Source organism: Triticum urartu, chromosome 7 (genome assembly GCF_003073215.2).
Source record: "Triticum urartu cultivar G1812 chromosome 7, Tu2.1, whole genome shotgun sequence".
Classification (NCBI taxonomy): Eukaryota; Viridiplantae; Streptophyta; class Magnoliopsida; order Poales; family Poaceae; genus Triticum; species Triticum urartu.
Window position 1 is genome coordinate 631065326 of NC_053028.1, and position 24272 is coordinate 631089597.

At 47.5% G+C, this 24272-nt stretch overlaps 4 protein-coding genes across 7 annotated transcripts; 2 read left to right on the forward strand and 2 right to left on the reverse strand.

The window, feature by feature from the left end:
- Nucleotides 1-1138: 1138 nt before the first annotated feature.
- Nucleotides 1139-3904, reverse strand: LOC125522996. Of its 2 annotated transcripts, none has more exons than XR_007290078.1 (4): nt 3726-3904; nt 3190-3645; nt 1440-2401; nt 1139-1326 (listed from the first exon to the last, which is right to left on the reverse strand). XR_007290078.1 is itself a non-coding variant. In XM_048688032.1 (4 exons), the coding sequence occupies exons 2-4, from the start codon at nt 3297-3299 to the stop codon at nt 1291-1293; spliced, it is 411 nt and encodes a 136-aa protein (XP_048543989.1). In that variant the 5' UTR covers nt 3300-3645; nt 3726-3897; the 3' UTR covers nt 1139-1290. The 2 variants fall into 2 exon arrangements, 1 of the variants encoding a protein (XP_048543989.1); XM_048688032.1 differs by having other exon boundaries at nt 1440-1704; nt 3726-3897.
- Nucleotides 3905-9768: 5864 nt separating this feature from the next.
- Nucleotides 9769-13065, forward strand: LOC125518922 (motile sperm domain-containing protein 2-like). Of its 3 annotated transcripts, none has more exons than XR_007288183.1 (7): nt 9769-9994; nt 10186-10338; nt 11157-11303; nt 11591-11743; nt 12218-12340; nt 12452-12594; nt 12773-13065. XR_007288183.1 is itself a non-coding variant. In XM_048683812.1 (6 exons), exons 1-6 carry the CDS (start codon nt 9869-9871, stop codon nt 12527-12529), a joined length of 780 nt encoding a protein of 259 aa, XP_048539769.1. In that variant the 5' UTR covers nt 9775-9868; the 3' UTR covers nt 12530-13065. The 3 variants fall into 3 exon arrangements, 1 of the variants encoding a protein (XP_048539769.1); XR_007288182.1 differs by having other exon boundaries at nt 9774-9994; nt 12738-13065; XM_048683812.1 differs by having other exon boundaries at nt 9775-9994; nt 12452-13065.
- Nucleotides 13066-13209: 144 nt separating this feature from the next.
- On the forward strand, nt 13210-14596 carry LOC125518923. The gene is made up of 2 exons (XM_048683813.1): nt 13210-14161; nt 14246-14596. The coding sequence occupies exons 1-2, from the start codon at nt 13637-13639 to the stop codon at nt 14345-14347; spliced, it is 627 nt and encodes a 208-aa protein (XP_048539770.1). The 5' UTR covers nt 13210-13636; the 3' UTR covers nt 14348-14596.
- Nucleotides 14597-15090: 494 nt separating this feature from the next.
- LOC125518921 (transcription termination factor MTERF5, chloroplastic-like) lies at nt 15091-16858 on the reverse strand. The gene has a single exon (XM_048683811.1). The coding sequence runs from the start codon at nt 16832-16834 to the stop codon at nt 15539-15541; it is 1296 nt and encodes a 431-aa protein (XP_048539768.1). The 5' UTR covers nt 16835-16858; the 3' UTR covers nt 15091-15538.
- Between the last annotated feature and the right edge of the window lie 7414 nt (nt 16859-24272).

Consider the following 24272-nt stretch of genomic DNA (forward strand, 5'->3'; position numbering starts at 1 on the left):
TCGCCGTGGTCGTCCTCATCCATCTTTTCCGCCAGCCGGCCACCACCGCCCAGCCTGATGACGTCCATGCGGCTATGCTCGACCGGCGGCTACAAGACTGGCTTACCGCCGTTCCATGCTTGACTCGGGGTTAGCAAAATGGGATAGGAGAAGAAGAGTAGGTACACGAGATTAAAATATACAGAAGTTTTGCTTTTGTTTTGGCAGTAAAAGGTATGCGTGGAGAGAAAAATATTGTAACCGTTGGATGAATATTTGGTGGACGGGGAGCACAGATGGGAGCACCGAACGGGAGCAGGCAAGCCCCGTCCCATCTTGTCATTGAGGTCGCTTGCGCCGAAGTTCTGTTCCGCAGACGCAACTCGATAAGAAATAGTAGGTGGGAAGATGAGAAGTCCATCGCTGCACGCAGCAGCAGCTGCACGCACCGCATCCACGGCTGGCACAGCGTCACGATTAGGATCAGCCGGAAGTGCTACTTCAAGTATAGTGCACCGCCGACGAGCGTTACGTTTCGTATTTGTTGTATTCGTATTCGTTGTACTACGCATTGACAGCCGGACTGACGGGTCTGCTACAAGCACTGCACATGTGCAGGCGAGAGGACAGAATAACGTAAACGCTTTACCCAACAGCATGTATTTAAGGCCCATGCACCAGTTGTGGACAGTACCGATCGTTTTGCACGCTCTCCTTCAAACACGCACACAAGCACCTCGAGCTGCCTCGATGCCGCCGTGCCGGTGCCGCGATGTCCCAGAGCTCATCTTCCGCTCGTCGTCTCCGGACACCTCCGACCCCGCTGCCATTGATCTTGTGCTCGAGGTGTGCCATGACGAGGACTAAATGGTTTGTCTCCGCGACAGACCGAAACCCCGGCGTTCGTTTTTACAAGTGCCCGAACCAGGGAGTAAGTCTGTTTTTTGAACACCCATCCATAGATGTTGCCGTTTCTGCTGTTGCTTTGCGTTTTCTTGTTCATCATTCAGTTTTGGAACTGACGCAGGACGGAGCTGCACACCACAGACTCGTCAATTTTCTGATAGGCCCGTACAACATACGACCTGCTCCCATCGCCACTTGCTCAAGAAAGTAGGCACTTATCATAATTTGCACTGACAGAAAAAGGTTCAACCAATATAAAAGAGATGCCGCCACACAGCGAGCCAGCATATCAACTCGTTTTCAAAACCTCAGGAGGAACGTCAAAGCAGGAAATGTAAGCATAACAGCACTAAGTCAATTTTACAGTCCCAACAAGTTGTGACATCCCTTATTGGAAAATGAAAATCACATGTCACAACTGTTCTCCCTCTCTGGTTTGCCCTGTAATTTAGTTACAAAACAATAAACAGGAAAAATATGTCAGCTCATTCCCGCATAAAACAAGCCATGCACGGCACACAAGCACAAAATATAAACACAAAAAAGGGGCTTACAGCGCAGCCACACACAATCTCTTGCATACATTTGGTGCCATTGACATTTTGCCTGCTTTTGCCGTATCGAATCCCAAACCGCACCTCCCATGAATAGAGATTGTAGAATTCATACGCCTCTACCAGCGAATCAAAAATTGTGCCAAGCGCCGGGTTGACCACCACCTCAGTCCCCCTACCAGCGAATCCTCGAATGGCAGCTTCAAGCGGCGAAACGCGATCAACTACTACAGCCATCTCGTCTGGCGCACGAGAACCTCTTGGCCTGCAGTTAGAAGAGAGAAGTGCATATTTCAACCCCAAACTCTTGCCCTAGTCTAATTTACAACCCCGAACTTCAATACCGTCTAAATTACAACCCCCGAGTCTCAAAACCGGTCAGGATTCAACCCTCGCCTCCCTGTTGACCGGTTTTGACCTGGGGTGACCAGTTTTGACTAGTCAACGGGTCCAATCAGCATGCCACGTCAGATTTTTTTTTCAAAATTTTAAGAAAAAGTAAATAAAAATCTGTAAGATCAGGAAAAAATATTTAAAAATCAAAATTCCGAAAAAATTGTTTGCGAAAAAAGCTAGGGAAAATAAAAATGTTTTTTTATTTTTTCTAGAAATATTTTTTTCGGGAATTTGAGTTTTTGGGTCTTTTCTGGAAATTATTGTTTTTTTGGAAATTCATTTTTTTATTTTCCCTGTTTTTCGGAAATTTGATTTCTTATTTCTTTTCCTGGATTTTCTTCAATTTTTCAGTTTTTTTTCCTTGGAATTTTTGCATTTTTTGCTGACGTGGCATGCTGACTGGACCTGTTGACTGGTAAAACTGGTCAACCAGGTCAAAACCGGTCAACAAAGAGGGGAGGGTTGAATCCTAGCCGGTTTTGAGAGTTGGGAGTTGTAATTTAGATGGTATTGGAGTTCGGGGTTGTAAATTAGACTAGGGCAAAAGTGCAGGGTTGAAATATGCACTTCTCTCCAGTTAGAATAGCACAATCCACATAGTTATGGGAGGAAAAATAATTATCACAAAGAGCAGAAACAAAAGAGCGCCATAGAATGAGAGAAATGCGGTTACACTATATGTAGTCATGACCTTCGTTCATTGAAAATTGTAACTATCCCGACAGATAATCAACTGTTTCAAGTACATATGCAGAACACACAACATTAGCCAAACACCATACACATGCAGACCATTGAGTGTTATTAGTAGCAGACCACATCTTTTTTTTGTCAACGAAAAATAACCAGGATATATAATGTCGGGGCACTGGTACTCATGATTAAGAAAACGAGTAAGGACCATTTTTGCCAAGCTTGATTCAGACTATATTCTATCCCCATTCTACATTCAGTCTGCTGCACGAAATTGACCAAACTTCTACAATTGGATTCAGATTTAGACTATATTCTCTCCCCCACTCTACAGTTGGATTCAGATTTAGACTATATTCTCTCCCCCACTCAACAATTGGATTCAGACTATTCTCTCCCCCACTCTACATTCAGACTGCTGCACGAATTTTACTGCAGTGGCATGGGTTATTTTTTTGCTAACAAACCACTGGGCAGGGCTTAAGGATAACATCTAATAACTTTTTGGCCATGGGTTGATTCAGATTTCTATTGTTTCCCCCAGTCTTTATCCAGGTTCCTACCCAAATTCAACAATCTAATGAAACATTTATTAGTTGCTCGGATGACCGTGAACAAGAAATTACACCATTGGCCTAAGCGATAAAAAATCAGTAGCTACCTGCGCTTCCAGCCAACGCGGATGGTGGTGTTGCCCGTAGCCGGACCGTTGTGGCCTAAGGACTGCACGGCGCAGCTTGAATGACCGTCGGCGTCTTGTCGCAGACTCATGCCGACGACACGCCCACGCCCCCAGAACTGAATGTCGTGCAGGATTCCGCCGTGGCACTGCGGAGGCTGGACTCGATGGAGGTGTGCGAGACGACGGCAGGAGTCGCAGACCCGGGGTTTGCGGACGCCACATCTCCACCCCCAGAATTGAAGGTCTTGCAGAAAGCGCCGGAGGACTGGACATCAGTCAAAGCCCCCTCCTTGATCCAACCAACGCATGTCCGCCGAGGCCGCTCCGACGGCCGAATCCGGCGAGCCTACGGCCGATTCGGGCAAAGCGTTACCGCCCTCCTCCAATACGCACGGCTCCTCGCGCGCCTCTAGATCCCTTGCCGCCGAGATTGATCTGCAGCGCCGGCAACCGGAGCGAGCTCGTTAGATCTATATTTCAACCAAGAAGAACTAAAGAGGCAGGGGTTCACTCACCCAGAGTCCATCGCCGCCCCCGTCGTCGCTCCTGGAATCAGCATGAGCATAGCCAGCCGGGACAGGAAGCAGCCCGGACGCCGGTGCTGTTCTCGCAGCTCAGCTTGTTCTTCGACCACCAAGATAGGAAAGGGAATCGTGCGAGACGCAGCACATGCGGCTAACCTGTGTCCTCACCCTCAGGTCCAGTCCGTACATAGCTTTCCGGGTAGACCATCGGGCCCATTGTAACGCCCCGTGACCGATGTGTCAGGTGTCGTCCAGTGATTCGCTGTTGTTGCGTTGTCATTGTTTGCGTGTCTTGCATTGCATATCATGTTATCATGTGCATTTCATTTGCATACACGTTCGTCTCATGCATCCGAGCATTTTCCCCGTTGTCCGTTTTGCAATCCGGCGCTTCGTTCTCCTCCGGTGGTCATTTCTACCTTTCTTTCATGTGTGGGGATTAAACATTTCCGGATTGGACCGAGACTTGCCAAGCGCCCTTGGTTTACTACCGGTAGACCGCCTGTCAAGTTTCGTATCATTTGGACTTCGTTTGATACTCCAACGGTTAACCGAGGGACCGAAAAGGCCTCGTGTGTGTTGCGGCCCAACACCCCTCCAATTTGGCCCAAAACCCACCAAACCCTTCTCCATCATCTAGAGCATTCGATCACGATCGCGTGGCCGAAAACCGCACCTCTTTTGGACTCTCCTAGCTCCCTCTATCTATAAATATGTGCTCTCCTCCGAAATTTTCGCGCAGTCTAACCCTAGATCCAACTCCCTCCGCGCCGCCGGACATGTCCGCCCGCCGGCGGACGCGTCCACCCAGCCGGCCACCTCACCCCGTCCAATGAGGGAGTGCCACGTCAGCACCGCCGCCACCTCATCCAGCGCCCGCGCCCTCTCTCCTCCCGCCGCCGCCGGCCCGCGGGGCCCGAGGCCGGCCCGCGCGGGCCCAGATCCGCCGCCGCCTGGCGCCAGTCGCCACCAACCGCCCGTGCGCCCCCGCGCCTCCGCCCGCCGTTCGTCGCCGGCGCCGCCCACCGCCGCCCCGCCATGCTCGCCGCCGCCGCCGCCGCCCGGGGCTCGCCTCCCCACGCCTGCGCCGCCACGCCGCCTCGCCACCATGCGCGGCCACGCCTCCTCGCCGCCGGCCACCTCGGTCGACGTGCGCCGCCACCTCGCTCGACGACGTCCTCCGCCGCTGCCTCGCCGGCGTCGTCCTCCGGCCTCCGCGTCACCTTCTTCCTCCTTTCCGGTCGTCTCCCCCGTCTCCGGCGAACTTCTCCGGCGAGATCCACGAAGCGGGATCAGATCCACCACTCCCCCGATCCAAACGCCCCGTCTAGATCCGGATCCCTCCGTCCCGTACCACTTCGTCCTGATTTGACTTTTTCCGGAGGTATAATTTTCACTAAGTCCCGAAATTCCCAGATCCATGTGCCTCTGTTCATCGCATTGTAACTTTGCATCCGTAGCTCCGATTCATGCATATAGCATATCAAAATGTTCACCTCAGAGAGTACATCATTTCATTCCATTGCATCATTTTCATTTGAGTTCATCTTGATGCCCGAAATGCTGTTAGAAGAGGGCTACTTGAGTTAATTGTCAGATCTGCTACTCCGTTTAGCACTTTTGTCTTTTTTGCCATGATTATTGTGTGCATGCTATGCCCTGATGCTCTACATGTGTTTTGTTAAGGGTTTTGTCATCTTTCCAGAGGTGCAACCCATGTATTTTTGTGATGTGTGTGGTCACTTGTGCAAGCTTGCAAAGTGGTGCACTTGCTAATTCTGTTTTCAGGGACTTAGTGATTTCACTAAGTCCTGGAGCTGTTTATCTCATGTTGCCATATGTTCATGTTGTTTCCTAGTGATCCGTGCCTCTTTTGAGGATGATCAGTAAGCGAGTTTTGTTAATCTTGTAGTGCTCTATCCATCCATGTCTTTGTTTGCAATTATGGAGCACCCTAGCTTGAGTCAATCGAGCTCTATTTTTGCTACTTTGTGAATCTGGGCAGATTGTCAACTTGTTTGCAATTTTGCCGATGATGTTGTAGTTGATCCGTGCACGCTATGCTATTGTTCTTGTCATGTCTAGCTTGCATTTTGTGTGTTCTTGATGGGTGTATGCTTGTCTTGCCATGACTTGCACCGTAGTGAGTGCATCGAGCTTGTAAACATGCCTACTTGAGTTATATTTCAGCATGTGCCAGTTTTCACTAAGTCTGAAAACTGATTATGTTTTTGCTATGTTCACATGCTTGCAATTGTATTTTCTGATCCCTTTTGGCTCAAGGTCACTAAGGGACTTTTGTTAAGCTCTTTGAGTAGCTCCATGCCATGCTTTACTTTGCCATGTTCAGATCCTGTAGCATGTAGTTTTGTTGCTCCGAAGAGGGCTACCTGATCTGAAATTCCAGACAAGTGTTAATTTCACTAAGTCTGAGATCTGTTTGCCATATGCATTTTTGCCATGCTTGTTTGAACCTGTTATTGGATGAATTGGCCGTAGCTCAGTGCTAGACTTTTGTTAAGCATCTTGAATGCATCCTTGCCATGTATTTTGTTGTCTTATTTGGGTGCTGCAGCATGCTCATCTCATTGCATCTAGATGGCTACTTGATGTAAATCGCAGACCGGTGCCATATTTGAATCGCTTGCCATTTCCAAACCGTAACTCCGATTCCGGCGATCTTTATATCGTTTTCAAGCGATTTCATCTCATATTTCCAGTGGCACACTTGGATTTCCAAGTTGAGGCCAGGTTCTTTCATCTCTTGTCAAATCATGCATATGCATCGCATACCGCATCCCGCATATCATATCATGTTCATGTGTTGGTTGTTTACTATGTTGTGTGCTTCTTTTCCGGTGTTTGCTTCTTCGGGTTGGTTCCGGTAACGTCGCGTTTATGAGGACCCGTTCGTCTACGTCCGTTTGTCTTCTTCATGGACTCGTTCTTCTTCCATGCGGGATTTCAGGCAAGATGATCATACCCTCGAAATCACTTCTATCTTTGCTTGCTAGATGCTCGCTCTTTTGCTATGCCTATGCTGCGATACCTACCACTTGCTTATCATGCCTCCTATATTGTTGAACCAAGCCTCCAACCCACCTTATCCTAGCAAACCGTTGTTTGGCTATGTTACCGCTTTGCTCAGCCCCTCTTATAGCGTTGATAGTTGCAGGTGAAGATTGAAGTTTGTTCCTTGTTGGAACATGGAGATGTTGTTCCTTGTTGGAATATTATTTACTTGTTGGGATATCACTATATATCTTATTTAATTAATGCATCTATATACTTGGTTAAGGGTGGAAGGCTCGGCCTTATGCCTGGTGTTTTGTTCCACTCTTGCCGCCCTAGTTTCCGTCATATCGGTGTTATGTTCCCGGATTTTGCGTCTCTGTGCTGGCTTACCCGACGTCTGGCTCATCTGAGTGTGCCCTGAGAAAGAGATATGTGCAGCTCCTATCGGGATTTGTCGGCACATTCGGGCGGTGTTGCTGGTTTAGTTTTACCCTGTCGAAATGTCTTGTTGTACCGGGATATCGAGTCTGATCGGAATGTCTCGGGTGGAGGTCTATTCCTTCGTTGACCATGAGAGCTCGTGATGGGCTAAGTTGGGACTCCCCTGCAGGGATTTGAACTTTCGAAAGCCGTGCCCGCGGTTATGGGCAGATGGGAATTTGTTAATGTCCGGTTGTAGAAAACCTGAAGTTGACCTTAATTAAAATGAATCAACCGCGTGTGTAACCGTGATGGTCTCTTTCCGGCGGGGTCCGGGAAGTGAACACGGTGTTGGAGTTATGCTTGACGTAGGTTGTTTCAGGATCACTTCTTGATCATACTTTTATCGACCGTGCTTTGCCTTCTCTTCTCGCTCTCATTTGCGTATGTTAGCCACCATTTATGCTAGTCGCTTGCTGCAGCTCCACCTCGTACCTTTACCTTACCCATAAGCTTAAATAGTCTTGATCGCGAGGGTGCGAGATTGCTGAGTCCCCGTGGCTCACAGATACTTCTAAAACCAGTTTGCAGGTGCCGTTGAGTCCGTGCAGGTGACGCAACCAAGCTCAAGGAGGAGCTCAATGAAGATCTTGTCCTTTGTGTTGTTCCGTTCTAGTTGATCAGTAGTGGAGCCCAGTTGGGGTCGATCGGGGACCTTTGTCGCATTTGGGGTTCTTCTTTTATTTTGGTTCCGTAGTCGGACCTTGATTGTATGTGGATGATGTAATGTTTTTATTCATGTAATTGTGTGAAGTGGCGATTGTAAGACAACTATGTGTCTTTTCCCTTATTGTATTACATGGGTTGTTTGCGAAGATTGCCTCACTTGCGACATTGCTTTCAATGCGGTTATGCCTCTAAGTCGTGCTTCGACACGTGGGAGATATAGCCGCATCGAGGGCGTTACAAGTTGGTATCAGAGCCTTCCCCGACCTTAGGAGCCCCATTGCTTGATCGTTTTTAGCGGCCGAGTTGTGTCTAGAAAAATGTTTTGAGTCTTTTAGGAATTATATATCGGAGAGATTAGGAATTCTTTTTACTTCCCAGTCTCCTCATCGCTCTGGTAAGGCATCCTGACGTAGAGTTTTGACTTTTCTCTTCTCAAATTTCACTAAAAAAAATTTAGGATCACGCGGGTATCTTGGAATCGTTCCGATGGTTTTATGATGAGAACATTGTCTTGGTGCCTCCTGTCAGGGGTTTAGTGGAAGTGTCCCGGGGAGTTGAGTTCTGAGGTGTTGTCATCATAATTTTATCGTTGCAGTTCTGGAATACCTGAGTTTAGTACGCCGACATCGAAAATCTCTTTTATGCAGTTTGTTGGTGAGATAACCTCGACGCCACCCAGTACTTGGGCGGGAGTTCGGGAGTATCGCCATAACTTGTATAACGGATGCTTTTCGAAGGTTGAGGTAGATGGTTTCCGAAGGTTTCTTGGTTATATGTTGAAGGATGGATACAGCTGGATGTAGGATTTGCTAGTTTTGGGTGAGATATTATGCTTCCCCTGTATCCCCAACACCCGATTGCATAACCGGAAAGGTTCGGGAGTTTCATAGGTAGGTTATTCGAGTAGCTCTTAGAATTTCTTTCCGATGGATGTATGATATGAAATTGGGGTCCGACGTCTAGTGGTCCGGGACAGGAAGCAGCCCGGACGCCGGTGCTGTTCTCGCAGCTCAGCTTGTTCTTCGACCACCAAGACAGGAAAGGGAATCGTGCGAGACGCAGCACATGCGGCTAACCTGTGTCCTCACCCTCAGGTCCAGTCCGTACAGAGCTTTCCGGGTAGACCATCGGGCCCATGAAGCACAAAAACAATGTCCCATTCTACAAGCCGTGCGTGGCATATCCCTTACCCGCGTCAGAAAGTACAATGGACCGAGCCCACTGGACGGACGTAAGACAGTGTATTTGTCTGTATCACGCCATGTATCTCCGCTTTACCCCTTTTGCAAATCAACTTGCACACATCACCACGCGACACGCTGCCGCGGGATAACTGCGTGCAGGACATCCACTCTCGTGGGAAGATGTTTCGTCTGTTACGAATAGGAAACGATGAATGTGCAGACAGCTTGCATGTTAAGATGAATAAAGTAATGGGGATGAATTTCTTAGATACATAGGATTCAGTAAAATTCTTGGAAATCTCACCGGAAGCGAAAACCATACTCCGAACGTGTTGTTCGCGGACGTTTGATCCCCTCCGAAGTCCGAACGGTGATCCTGGAGTTGGCTATTCTTGTCGGCCAGCCGAGCTCAGCCTCCGCAGGCGTGGCCCGCCGCTCCCTCTGCTTCCCTGCCGCCCAAGCATCGACCGCCGAATGAGAAAGAACACGTGACAATGACATGGTCGATCGGCCCGCGCTGGCGTGCCGGGGGCGCTCCGGCCGTCGGCCATCTCCGCCGCCACGGCGCCGGAGCCGCAGGGCGAGAACGCGGTGCCTGGCTCGAGCACATACTCAATGCCGAGTGCGCCGGCGAGACGGGGGCACTCCGGGCGTCCGCCATCTCCTCCTCATGGCCACTCCCTTCGTCATTCCAAGTGGGACCACGCCGTCAGTGGCGAGCCGTCAAACTCCCGGATAAGATTTCCAAGCCAAGGGAAAGGGAAGGGAAATAGCAGAGCAGAGGCGATGGCCGCATCCTGCTCGTTCCGTACCATCGTCCGAGCTCCGCCGCCTCCGCGGGGCCTCGCCGGGGCCAGGAGATCAGTCCGCTGCTGCAGCAGCGCCGCTCCCGCAGGCGCCTCCACATCCAAGGTCAGCACGCCCGCCCGTACCACGTATTCGGCTCTCGATTGGGGATTTCCTCCATCTTTGCTGCTCATCTTTTTCGACAAAAGGTGGTTTTTGTTTCCTCGATCTTTGCTGCTGATCTGCTTCATACTAATTCGTTAGAAGCTAACCTGCTGGGTGCGGATCTCGCATTGGCTCTTCCTCTGTTTGTGCAGCTCGTCCTGGAGGTGAAAGAGAGGCTCCAAAGGGAGCATCCGGGCCTCCCGACGGGCAGGAGCGGCAGGGATGACGACGAGATGATCCTCTGGTTCTTGAAGGACAGGAAGTTCGCCGTCGACGAAGCCGTCTCCAAGCTGGCCAAGGCCATCGTATCCTCCCCTACAAAATGCCGATACATATTGGCTTAGCCCTTATCTAATTCTTTCCAGTTTTCACAAATATCCCAGTGAGCGTTTCAAGTTATAGCTCTCACACTCTCACTCAATGGTTCGGTTGCACATCACTTGCCTAAGTTCTCGTTGTCAAGCCTGATTGTTATGTTTGTTATAGTCTCTCACTCTCTCACTCAATGGCTGCAGCAAAACTATAAATATAAAGTACTACAAACTACACTAAATTTTTGTGTATATATACGAACTTTTAAATTGTGAGCAACTTGCAACAGTCTCAACTTAAAAAAACATAGACGAAAAGAAAGAGATAAGCTTTTGGTCAAGTCTTGGAAGGGACTCCCATCCCAGAGTGTGAACGAAAGCTCTCGAGAGAAGTGAGTGGGCAACACAACTGGAGCTGCCCTTTCTTTGGTTTAGTAATAAGCTTCCTAGCAACTGTTTTGACCAATTGCAAAATGTCTGTTTACTCAGAGGGGATTTCTTATCCCTGATTAAAGGAGCATGATTGGTTCCCAGCGTGAGGATTTTTTTTTAAAGATGATGTTCCTTTTGTCAAGTTTTCTACTCCCTCCGTCCGAAAATACTTGTCATCAAAATAGATAAAAAGGGATGTATCTAGAACTAATATACGTCTAGATACATCCCCTTTTATTCATTTTGGTGACAAGTATTTCCGGATGGAGGGAGTACTTTGTAGTTTCATGGAGGGCCTAACATTTTGCCATTAAATTATAATGAATGTGAATAATTGCCTTTTGTATTTTGCAACTCAAGTTTTCCTTCATCTGCATTAGAAATGGCGTCAGGATTTCCGCTTGTCAGAACTATCAGAAGAATCAGTGAAAGGGTTGTACCAAACTGGCAAGGCATATGTGCATGATTCTTTTGACATCAACGGCAGGCCTGTGCTAGTAGTAGTGGCAGCCAAACATTTCCCTTCTGTAAGTTTTCCCACATCTGAATTTGAAGACAAGAATTTGAACAAACTGATGTTCCTTCCCCTGAATTTATGCATGACTAGTGAGTAGTGATGAGCAATGAGAAAGTACTGATACAGAATTTATGCATGACTAGTGAGCAGTGATGAACAATCAGGCAAAACTTTTGAGAGTAAATACAAATTTAAATGGTTCACTTCAACCTGAAATGTCGTACATGTTGCCTCTATTTTATTCTGTATTTTTTCCCCAATTATATGACTGATGGGTGTATAATATTGCTATTACAGAAACAAGACCCACTTGAAAACGAGAAGCTATGTGCCTTTTTGGTCGAAAAGGCTCTACGTAAACTTCCCATGGGAACAGATAATATACTTGGAATTTTCGATCTTCGAGGCTTCGGTGTAGAAAATGGTGATCTCCAATTCTTAAAGTTTTTGGTAAGTTCAATCCTTCTCTTAGCTGATGCCATCATTTACCCTGATTGTGTTGGCAGCTGTGAGACATTAACGAAGCAGTCCAGATGAGAGTGGCATACGTTTTGAGGATTATGCATACACCTTTCATTAGATCTATCGAGCAGAAAATAAAAGTTGATTTGTTTGAATACTTTGATCTGCAATTGCATATGATATTTCAAATGATATAATTCCCTAATTGTCATTTCCATATCCATTTCCAAGAAGAAAGTAGCGATGGTTGAAAGATAATGCTTTCTATATACCCTCGAACAGAAAATTTTATCTACATGCAAAGGCATGAAGAATTATTTTTCTAATGGGTTCTTGCGTACTTGCACATACAACTAGTTCCAAGATTTTGAAACCTTAGTAGCTGTTGCACCTTCGCGTACTTGCACATACAACTAGTTCATTACTGTTGTGAATGGATGTTAATTTCGAGAGATTTTTCAGATTGATGTGTTCTACTATTACTATCCCAAGCGGCTTGGCGAAGTTCTGTTTGTCGATGCACCATTTGTGTTTCAGCCAATGTGGCAGCTCGTTAAGCCTCTGCTGAAACAATACGCCTCCTTGGTCAGTACTGTTTTTCTTTTCTTTGAATGATCTTGGTCACTACTGTTTCTCTTAAGGCATTTCATCAAACGGTTTTTACCTCTAATAGTTGTTGCTTGTTCTGTATATAAGGTGAGATTTTGTGATGCCGAGACCGTGAGAAAGGAGTACTTCACAGAAGAAACCGTGCCTCCCGATTTCCGCTGTTAGGCGTCATGGTTTCTGAATACTGAGCTGACATACTGTTAATGGCTGGTGGCCAGATTCTGTGGAAGGTCAGTTGATTGCTGATCTCCCTGTTTCTGCCTTTCTTGGTCCTTCTGTCGGTTTATTTTTCTCCAGCAGCATAAAGTTCCAGGCATGAACTGTGAACTGGACCATGAGTAATGCAATGCATGCTAAGGCCGATGGGTTACAGATTAGGGGGTGCTAGCTGATGTTACAGCGTTGCAGCCATGGCGTCGACGAGAGCTCTAACCTTTACCACCGGGGCGTTGGACGCCGTATGTGAAGGCAGGCCATGCCCACACTCTGCTGGTGCAACCGCTGGATGTCTCGAAAACTTTTCGCCTGCGGGTTTGTTTTCAAGATATGTTTGAGGATTGGATGTTGGACAACCATCTTCTACGAAGTTATTGCGGGCGTATATTTAGTTTGAAGATTGTCAACGCGGAATAACTTTTTGTAATGAGTTTGTGGAATAAAAAGTTTATCTCAATAAACAATACCAGTACGATTTTTTTTTATTTTTTTGAGCAAAAGGCAGGAGCTCTGTCTATGTATCAAGAGTGGAGTGAAACCAAATAGTACTATGTCAGGAGGTGCATGTTTTCAAGGGACGCGCTGAAACCAAAGACTGCTGCCCAGGCATTGTTGGAGAAGGCCATGGCCATGCACTCCAGACTCCAGATTCGAAGCTTTCTTGCGGTTTGGGCGATAGGGGCGTGGCTTAAAGATGAGCGCCGTCATGTGGATATCCACTACACAAGTATACGTACACGACAATTCAGTTGGAACCATCAGATATGCATGTTCTCTCCTCCCCCTACAGGCAGTCAGACGTGCCGTCTTAGCTAACCTACCCACGAAGAAAGAGAGGGAGAGAAAGCAATCGCTATCGCCTATCGGTCAGATGCTGCTGTGCCGGGGAGGGATCTCGAGCAGTGAACCCAAGCAGGAACGCCACCGGCCCGGCGCAGCGAGCGAGCCCTGCGGCCACCTCCGATCCGGGCGTTGCCCCACCGGTCCAGGCATGCTTCGCACGGACGCCGCGGTGCGCGCCTCACGTCGGGCGGTGAGGCGTGATCAGGCGGCATCATGGGAGCGGCAACGCTCACGGGCGGCCTGTGCGGCGCGCGCGCGCCTGGTCCCCCGGCCACGCTCGCTCGCCCGCCTGCCATAAGGATCCCACCCCGCGCACTGGTCTGGCATACTGCCGCACTCTGCATCCCGATCCAGACACACGCAGACAGACATAGCTTTTTTGGCAGCTCCTGCTCGGCTGCTGCGGCTGCTCCCATGGGGCTCTGCCTGTCCGTGGCCCTGTGGAAGGACAAGGCCCACGCCCGCCGCCGGGCCGTGCAGCACGACGGCGCCGTTGACGTGATAGTGCGTGGCGGCGGCGGCGTCTCTGACTACGGGCTTCTGGCAGGGGGCGGAGTACCGGAGGCGGTGGCGGCGCCGAGGGCTTCGGGCGCGCTGGGCACGCCGGCGCGGCCGATATGGCAGAGGAGGGTGCTGATGGGCGTCAAGTGCCGGCTGCCGAAGTTCAGCGGCATGATCCTGTACGACGAGCGCGGCCGGCCCGTGGGCGGCGGCGTCCGGGACAGAGCCCGTGACCAGGTACGTACGTGGTCACCACGTTTGCTGAACGTATTATGTGTGTGTGAATGGATGTATCATCGTCCTGAATCTGTCTGCCTGCAGGAGAAGCACGCCGCTGCCATTGATAACATCCTGAGGGACCTGCACTGGTCTAGCCGGTCGCCGGCGGGCAGCTTGATTCCGGCGTCGGCCCGGTCCAGTTGAATACCCCTCTGTCCTTTCCAGTTTGTTAGGCCCATATTAAGCAGAAGAAAATTCAGAAATTTCCTCTTTGCAAGCCTCATTGTTTTGGGAATAGCCAGCTAGAGCTGTGCCTACGCTAAATTCTGCCCAATTCTGGGGGTTCTCAATGTGACATCAACCTATGAAATGGAGGAGACAGAGGGCCATCCATGTAGCATTAACTAGTTGAAAACTCTTATATTTGGATAATGGGACAACTTTATTCGTAGAGATGCCAGTGTTCTGATTTTAAGCTTCTATGCTTGTCTTGATCAATCCCCAATCAAATTAACCAACTCAAGGCCATCTTACATTTGAAGCCATTTTGCTGTGTGCTGTCTTTGGCATAGTTTCACACTAGTAAGGCATGAATCACTTTCACAACACTAAATCTCTTCAAACAAACATACTGCACAAAGAAGAAATATTTTCAGCTCATCGAAATTAGAACAAGTAACCAACAAACTGGGCCAAAACTGCCTCCTCGGATTGATCAACATACTGTGAACATCAGCAAGCTCAAAATAGTTCCCCCTCCGGGCTATAACGGAACATTGCTAGGCTCTCCGGGCTATAACGGAACATTGCTGGGCGATAAGCAATGTAAGCCAGCATAGAAATTTTAATGCATTGCAGAATGGCTTGTTCTCGCACTTTCTTAGTTCCAATATGTGTGCATCAGGATGAACAAGTTCATAACAAGCCATGATTTTTCCTCTACTAAATGATCCATTAAGATATCAAGATTCAGGATTCAAATCATCACTTTAACCCAGCGTTAACAACGGCCATGCCAGCATCTAAAAGTGTAGAACCAACATCCAGCTAGGCAAAGTACACAGAAATAGGAATTACTATCTTACCATACATAATGAAAACTTTGTCGCGCCGTACACAATCACCAATTTTCATAGCATGCTCTTGGTTCATGTAATTCTGAAATTAGTCTGGCACTTCTCCTCGGCAAGCAGCCACATAGTCTTCAGCAAGGTGCGGTGCAGCTTCCTTGTGAGGACATATGCACTCCTCCACGAATGCCTTCTCAGTGAACTTGGCGATTGTATAATAGCTCGGGTCACCTTTGAGCAATCCGTTTTCCTTAAGAAACTTCAAAACATAGTAGCAGGGTCTGAGCCGGATCTCCAGGCTAAAGTTCCCCTCCGTGAAATTAGCTCATATAAATCTGAAATTAGTCGGCATTTCCCCTCTGCGAGCAGCAGCATAGTCTTCAGGGAGGTGCGGCGCAGCTTCCTTGTGAGGGCATATGAATTTCTCCGCAAACACCTTCTCGCTGAACAAGACCATACCGTAGTAGTCTCTGTCATGATCTAGCAATCCATTTTCCTTGAGAAACCTCATAACGTAGTACCGGGGCCTGAGCCGGCCCTCCAGGCTATAACTAAGCATCGCTGGCCGACGAGCAATGTACGCCGGTTCCAATCCCACCTCCGCGACGAGGAAGTCGGACTTGCGCTGCAGCGTTTCCTTGGACAAACTCAGCACAGTCGGCCACCTGGACACAGCAATGCCGGCATCGGCATCTGACCACCTTGTTGCCTTCTTCAAGTGATCCACTTTGGTGGCGATCTTCTCCTCACTAACTAATGCAACAGACCGCAGAGCTTTCCTGAACATGGCAGAGCCAGGATGCACGCCTAAAGCTTGAGCAGAGGCGACCATGGCCCGGATTCGTTCCACGTTGGCGGTGAGCATCCTTGGCAAAGAGATGGCCAGCTTGCCAATGTCACAAGCACCTAGCGTGCACTCCCGCAGCAGCCCCACGTTCCGCTTGACCACCTTCTCGAGGCTGGGCGAGAGGAGATGGTGGTTACCCTTGAATACTCGGAGGAATTTCTCGGAGGCGCCCAAGAGGTGCAGGTAGTAGTGCACCTTGGATACGACGGACTTGCAGCGGAAGTGCTCGGCAGCGAGCGGGACGAGTCGCGCGATCTCGGAGCGCGACAGCCCGAGGCCCGTGAGCTCGACGACGATGGGGGACAGGGTCGCCTCCACGCCGGCGCAGAGGAACTTGGGATCCCGCGCCACGAGGGCGGCCACGTCGGCGCTGGAGAGGCCGAGGCCGGCGAGGAAGGCGAGGACGGCGTCGGGCTTGGCGGGGGACTTGAGGTGGGAGAGCTTTGCAGAGGCCTTGACCGCTTGTGCTCGGGTGAGGCCGCAGGTGTCGACCAGGTACTCCTCGACGGCGAATCCGGTGGGTGGGGAAACGGCGGTGGTGGCGGAGAGGAGTCGGCGGAGAGTTTGGCCGTGAGAGGTGATGGGAGAGGAGAGCAGGTGCGCGACGACGCAGCTCCGGAGGCGGAGCATGGCGAAGGCGACGGCGCCGGCGGCGAGGGGATTGGGGAACGACCGCCGCCGGTGAGAAAGTTTTGGCCTTATTTTTTGAAGTGAGAAAGTTTTGGCCTTTGTCACTCCTCGATGCGCTCCAAGAAGTGGGCCTTTGAGCCTCATCACTCCTCCGAGAAGCCCAACTCTTGTGAGCGAAGCCCAGCTTTTCATCCCCTATGTAAGTATACTATGGAAGTCCCGTTTGTCTCAGAAAAAAATGGAAGTCCCGTTGCTAAAAAAAAATGTATTGACTTCTCAAAGGGAAAAGGTATTGACTTGTAATTTTTTTATTGAAGCCCCATTTTCAAAGTGACTTTAATATTCAGATAAACCACTGAGGGGTGCACCAAAAAAAGGCTCATTTTTTTACAAATGGTAATTTAATCACCAGTTTTAGCAAACTTGACCTGTCTTTTTTTTTGCGGGTTAAAACTTGACATGTCTTCCAACATACACCTATCTAGAAGAACAAACTATGTGTGTTTCAATGGTCGGACTAGTGGCCATCGTCAAAACTTAACAACACATTTTTTGGCAACTATAGGATGGGCTATATAGGGATTAGACATTGACCATGTCATTTTAGTCCCCAATCCAATGTTTAGTATCTAATAGGAATTATTTGGGGGAATTTAGGAGAGAAGTTTCTTACCATGTTTTGTTAGTCATAATATATGAGGGATTAGCTAAGTGATGATAACAAAAATTGTGATGAAACATCTTAATTGTGATGAAACATAGCTAGTCCATTAATAATGCTATGGCATGTCATTTTGATCTCCCATGCATGTGGGGGCTAGCACTCTTGGATTAAGAGGCAACCGGAAGCGAAGGCGCACTTTGGTCATAGCACTAACTTCATTGGCTGGCGGTTTAATTAGTTCGATGACGACATAAAGTTCTGTCAGGTAGCCAATTTCATCCTTTTTCCCACTTGCATGGGGTTGACCTCTACACCCAAGTGTTGTAGACTAGCAGTAGGCTTGATGTACTTTTGATTTTATGAGTCAGATGCACCAGGTTTGAACAATTTGAGGTACCTTTTTTTGCGATAAACTTCCAATCTATTCTTCTTTCACTACAAAAAACCTGTTAATCATGATTGATTTTGGGTGATATTCTCAGAAACCGTCATCGATAATGACGGCTTTCTCTGGTTTGTCATGGAAGCCGTCACGGGCCAGCAATAGAAGGATGGTTTGTCAAATTGGCAGCCTCATTATGACGAACAAAGAGGGACTATCACGAAATCCATCATGGATCGACCCTCAGGCCTAGCTTATACACCATTTTCACCGCCACGGATGGATGGTGTTGATGTGTCATGTGTGACTCTTGTTTACCCCACATGTGTGTCACATATAGTCAATACTAGAAGGGTTGTGCACGCTTTGCTGCGTCGTTAGTGCTGTTGGGTTTCTTAAAATAATTACTCACTCATCTTCAAAATATAAGATGTATGAAAAGTCAAACCTTTTAAGTTTGATCAAATTTGTAGAGAAATATATCAAAATCCATAATATAAAATCCGTATGATATAGATTCTCATGAAATGAATTTTCATATTTTTTTATTTAATATTATAGATGTCGATATTTTTTGCTCTGAATTTGGTCAAAGTTATAGAAATTTGACTTTTCAAAAAACTAATACTCCTTATATTTTGAAGAAGTTGGAATATTTAGTTTGACAGGTGGGGGAGATGATGGGGTGTGCTTTGTTTTTATTTATAATGCGGTGATTTGGTGGGCCTTTCGAGGTGTGATTATGTGTTATCCGCAACCAACCTATATGTATGGGGGAAATTTTTTTGCATCAATGACTACATGTACTATATTGGTGCTACAGTGCCACATGGTGGCACTTCTTTTTTTAGATGGTGGTAGGGTGCCCGTGGGGGAGATGATTTTTATAGGCCGGTTGTTGTTGATTGATTTGTAAATTGTTGGTCCGGTCAAAATCGTAAAACAAATCCAGAATTGAATACCTCAGTTGAATGAAAAAACTTCAAAATTATGGAACATAGTGAATTAAATAATTGAATGAAGAGCTCCTTGAAAAATTGTTGACCTGGTCAAAATCGAGTGACTCAATCTAACCTGGAGACCTCAATTACTTGTGTTGCCTTAAAAACTAGGAAGAATGGTGTATAGTATAAATGAATTAAATAAAAGAGCTTTGGAAAATTGTTGACCCGGCCAAAATCGGGTTCTGCAATCAAGTGTTGAATTGGGAAAGCTATGCTCCCTAGTTTTAAAGAGCCCAAATTCATGTGGACAGCTTAAGAGCTCTGCAATCAAGTTCACTATCCTTGTTTCTACGCTTCACTTCACCACGCGAGGCCATTAATAGTCCTTCATTAGCTTCACGTCATATCACTGGTAGAAAACAGGGCTTGGGTCCAGGCCGGGTCAGCCCATTAGTCCCGGTTCAGTCCAGAACCGGGACCAATGTGGGCATTGGTCCCGGTTCGTGAGCCCAGGGGGGCGGCCGGGCCATGTGAGCCATTGGTCCCGGTTCATCTGGACCTTTTGGTCCCGGTTGGTGGGATGAACCGGGACCAATGGGCCTCGCTCCTGGCCCACCACCATTGGTCCCGGTTGGTGGCTTGAACCGGGACCAAAGGCTCCCCTTTAGTCCCGGCTCATGTCACCAACCGGGACCAATGAGGTGCCTATATATACCCCTCGCTCGCGAGCAGAGCACCCCAGTGCTCTGTTTTTCTCTAGCCGCGGGGGAGAGGGCTTTGTGGTGCTCTAGCTCACCTCCTATGCACATGAGGTGTTCGATGGAATGCCCGAGGCACACTACTTAAGCTTTCTCCTCTCGAAGCTCGACCTCCAAGCTCCATTTTCCTCGAGATTTGTCTAGATTTAGCGGTCCGTCACGCCCCGTCCCCGTCTTCACCGCCGTCGATCACCCGCGCCGATCTCATCACCGACACCACCGTGGTGAGCCTCTTGTTCTTATCTTCTTTCTGAAAGGAAAAATATTCTTACTTGTATGTTTAGATAGATACTTGTATCATTTTCTTACATTTATTATTGCATCTTATATAGTGCGATGGTTTTGGTATCCGCCCCCGTCGGCCCTCGTCCTGTCTATGATTCGGATGTGGTATGTATATTATCTTTATAACTATTGGTTCATTTATTGTTTATGAAAATTATGCCGACCAACGTGACATAGATTTTATTTATCTAGGATGTATGTGAATCGGAAATGCCAACCGACCCTATTGTCGAGAGGTTAAATTTAATTGAAGAAGAAAACAATTTGTTGAAGGAAAAAATAAAAAAAATTGAGGAGGAGAAGATGATATTGGAATTGCATGTTGCGGATGTCGTCGATGATCACAAGATCAAGATGGATGCAATGTGCTTGAAGATTAGAAAGATTAGAAAATATGCCATTCATACCGAGGCTTGGTATCATTATGCCGTTGGATCAATTGTTACCTTGGTTGCAATTATGATCGCATTTGTTTTCGCATTGAAATGTTTTACATAGTTTCAATGTATGGTTTAATTAATTAGATACTCTGGAGAGCTATATGTTGTTAGATGAGAACTATGTATGCACTTTGGTTTTAATGTGATGATGAACTTCTATTAATTTGGACACTTAATTATATATAATGCACGCAGATGAACCGGCAATGGATGTACGGTGATAGACACACCCGCGAGTACATTAAGGGCGTGCATGAGTTTCTCGATGCGGCTGAGGCAAACAAGCAGAATGGTTTTATGTGTTGTCCATGCACTGAATATGGGAATACGAGGTCTTACTCTAATCGGAAAATCCTTCACTCCCACCTGCTTTACAAGGGTTTCATGCCACACTATAATGTTTGGACGTGGCACGGAGAAATAGGGGTTATGATGGAAGACGGAGAAGAAGAAGACTACGATGACAACTATGCCCCCTGAATACGGTGATGCTGCAACGGGGGGAGCTGGTGAAGATCAAGAGGAACCAGACGATGTGCCCAATGATGCTGCAACGGGTGAAGCTGCTGAAGATCAAGAGGAACCAGACGATGTGCCCGATGATGATGATCTCCGCCGGGTCATTGTCGATGCAAGGACGCAATGCATTAGTCAAAAGGAGAAGCTGAAGTTCGATCGCATGTTAGAGGATCACAAAAAAGGGTTATACCCCAATTGCGAAGATGGCAACACAAAGCTCGGTATCGTACTGGAATTGCTGCAGTGGAAGGCAGAGAATGCTGTGGCTGACAAAGGATTTGAGAAGCTACTGAAAATATTGAAGAAGAAGCTTCCAAAGGATAACAAATTGCCCGACAGTACATACGCAGCAAAGAAGGTCGTATGCCCTCTAGGATTGGAGGTGGAGAAGATACATGCATGCCCTAATGACTGCATCCTCTACCGCGGTGCATACAAGGATCTGAACGCATGCCCGGTATGCGGTGCATTGCGGTATAAGATCAGACGAGATGACCCTGGTGATGTTGACGGCGAGCCCCCCAGGAAGAGGGTTCTGCGAAGGTGATGTGGTATGCTCCTATAATACCACGGTTGAAACGTCTGTTCAAAAACGAAGAGCATGCCAAGTTGATGCGATGGCACAGTGAGAACCGAAAGAAAGATGGGAAGTTGAGAGCACCCGCTGACGGGTCGCAGTGGAGAAAAATCGAGAGAAAGTACTGGGATGAGTTTGCAAAGGACCCAAGGAATGTATGATTTGCTTTAAGCGCGGATGGCATTAATCCTTTCGGGGAGCAGAGCAGCAATCACAGCACCTGGCCCGTGACTCTATGTATGTATAACCTTCCTCCTTGGATGTGCATGAAGCGGAAGTTCATTATGATGCCAGTTCTCATCCAAGGCCCTAAGCAACCCGGCAACGAAATTGATGTGTACCTAAGGCCATTAGTTGAAGAACTTTATAGATGTGGAATAAAAACGGTGTACGTACGTCTAATGAGCACAGACAGGAGGAATTTAACCTTAAGGCGTTGCTATTCGTGACCATCAACGATTGGCCCGCTCTCAGTAACCTTTCAGGACAGACAAACAAAGGATACCACGCATGCACGCACTGTTTAGATGACACTGAAAGTATATACCTAGACAAATGCAGGAAGAATGTGTACCTGGGCCATCGTCGATTTCTTCCGACCAACCATCAATGTCGAAAGAAAGGCAAGCATTTCAAAGGCGAGGCAGATCACCGGAAGAAGCCCGCCATGCGCACCGGTGATCATGTGCTTGCTATGGTCAATGATTTACACTACGTAATCTTTGGAAAGGGTCCCGGTGGACTAGCTGTTCCGAATGACGCTGAGGGACACGCACCCATGTGGAAGAAGAAATCTATATTTTGGGACCTACCCTACTGGAAAGATCTAGAGGTCCGCTCCTCAATCGACGTGATGCACGTGACGAAGAACCTTTGCGTGAACCTGCTAGGCTTCTTGGGCGTGTATGGGAAGACAAAAGATACACCTGAGGCACGGGAGGACCTGCAATGTTTGCACGAAAAAGACGGCATGCCTCCGAAGCAGTATAAAGGTCCTGCCAGCTACGCTCTTATGAAAGAAGAGAAAGAAATCTTCTTTGAATGTCTGTTCAGTATGAAGGTCACGACTGGCTTCTCGTCGAATATAAAGGGAATAATAAATATGCTAGAGAAAAAGTTTCAGAACCTAAAGTCTCATGACTGCCACGTGATTATGACGCAACTGCTTCCGGTTGCATTGAGGGGGCTTCTACCGGAAAACGTCCGATTAGCCATTGTGAAGCTATGTGCATTCCTCAATGCAATCTCTCAGAAGGTGATCGATCCAGAAATCGTACCAAGGCTAAGGAGTGATGTGGCGCAATGTCTTGTCGGTTTCGAGTTGGTGTTCCCACCATCCTTCTTCAATATCATGACGCACATCCTAGTTCATCTAGTCGACGAGATTGTCATCCTGGGGCCCGTATTTCTACACAATATGTTCCCCTTTGAGAGGTTCATGGGAGTCCTAAAGAAATATGTCCGTAATCGCGCTAGGCCAGAAGGAAGCATCTCCATAGGCCATCAAACAGAGAATGTTATCGGGTTTTGTGTTGACTTCATTCCTGGCCTTAACAAGATAGGTCTCCTTAAATCACGGTATGAGGGGAGACTGACTGGAAAAGGCACTCTTGGAAGAGACTCAATAATATGTAGGGACGGATATTCTTGGTCTCAAGCACACTACACAGTTCTACAGAACTCTACCTTGGTGGCCCCGTATGTCGATGAACACAAGAATAGAGCAGTGCGGCGACTGGATTATATGTGAACACATCAGGACTTTCAGCAGTTGGTTGGAAACACGTCTCAGAGGTGACAACACTATTTGTGATGAGTTGTACTTGTTGTCCAGGGGACCATCTTTGACTGTATTGACTTACAAAGGATACGAGATAAATGGGAATACATTTTACACGATCGCCCAAGATCAAAAGAGCACCAACCAAAACAGCGGTGTCCGCTTTGATGCAGCAACCAAGAGCGGAAAGGATACATATTATGGTTACATAGTGGACATATGGGAACTTGACTACGGACCTGATTTTAAGGTCCCTTTGTTTAAGTGCAAATGGGTCAATCTGTTAGGCGGCGAGGTACAGGTAGACCCACAGTACGGAATGACAACAGTGGATCTGAAAAATCTTGGGTACACTGACGAACCGTTCGTCCTAGCCAATGATGTGGCACAGGTTATCTATGTGAAGGACATGTCTACCAAACCGAGAAAAAGAAAAGATAAGGAAGCGAATACATCATACGATGAGCCAAAGCGCCACATAGTTCTTTCAGGAAAAAGGGACATCCTGGGAGTGGACGGCAAGACAGACATGTCTGAAGATTATGAAAAGTTTCATGAAATTCCTCCCTTCAATGTCAAGGCTGACCCAAGCATCCTGATAAACAATGAAGATTATCCATGGTTACGGCGCAATAAGCAAATGACACAAGCGAAGAAAAAGTGAAGACTTTCTCCCGCAACTTTGTAACACACGAACATGCTACCATTGTCCGTTTTGTACATGCACATGCTATGTGGGTGAAATTATGATACCATCCCAACTTTCAACTTTTTCAGAGTTCATTTGAAATGCTTTCATGTCTTATGGTTCGGCCCTCGTAATACCATGACCATTAGTCCCTGGCCCATGCCAACTTTCAACTTTCTAAAACTAATGACACTAACAGAAAGTTTATAATTTTGCTCCTCGCCCCTGGCCCATGACCATTAGTCCCGGTTTGTGCCACAAACTGGGACTAAAGGGTTGGTCCTCGTTGCGGGCCGAGTTTAGTCCCACCTCGCCAACTGAAGGGGGCTCACACCGGTTTATAAGCCCTTCCCTCTCTGCCTTGTTGAGCTCCTCTCAAAGTGAAAATAGATGCCCTAATAGAGAAAAGTTTAACCTAAATTCATAGTGAATTTCTCTGAAATTCATAAAAATTTACTAGGAATTTAGGTTGAATTTTCTCTATAAGCGCATCTATTCTCGTTTTTTTAGTAAGTTAATCACAAACTTGTGATTCAAACAATTTT

Excerpts from the sequence above, each read along its gene's own strand:
- LOC125522996 (XM_048688032.1), bottom strand. The coding sequence starts at position 3,299 with ATGAGTCTGCGACAAGACGCCGACGGTCATTCAAGCTGCGCCGTGCAG. Across the intron at positions 1,705-3,189 it reads CGCGTTGGCTGGAAGCGCAG|GCCAAGAGGTTCTCGTGCGC; the intron begins GTAGCTACTGAT and ends TTCTAACTGCAG. Across the intron at positions 1,327-1,439 it reads AGATTGTGTGTGGCTGCGCT|GGCAAACCAGAGAGGGAGAA; the intron begins GTAAGCCCCTTT and ends ACTAAATTACAG.
- LOC125518922 (XM_048683812.1), top strand. The coding sequence starts at position 9,869 with ATGGCCGCATCCTGCTCGTTCCGTACCATCGTCCGAGCTCCGCCGCCT. Across the intron at positions 9,995-10,185 it reads CAGGCGCCTCCACATCCAAG|CTCGTCCTGGAGGTGAAAGA; the intron begins GTCAGCACGCCC and ends CTGTTTGTGCAG. Across the intron at positions 12,341-12,451 it reads TGAAACAATACGCCTCCTTG|GTGAGATTTTGTGATGCCGA; the intron begins GTCAGTACTGTT and ends TCTGTATATAAG.
- LOC125518923 (XM_048683813.1), top strand. The coding sequence starts at position 13,637 with ATGGGAGCGGCAACGCTCACGGGCGGCCTGTGCGGCGCGCGCGCGCCT. Across the intron at positions 14,162-14,245 it reads GGGACAGAGCCCGTGACCAG|GAGAAGCACGCCGCTGCCAT; the intron begins GTACGTACGTGG and ends GTCTGCCTGCAG.
- LOC125518921 (XM_048683811.1), bottom strand. The coding sequence starts at position 16,834 with ATGAGGCTCAAAGGCCCACTTCTTGGAGCGCATCGAGGAGTGACAAAG.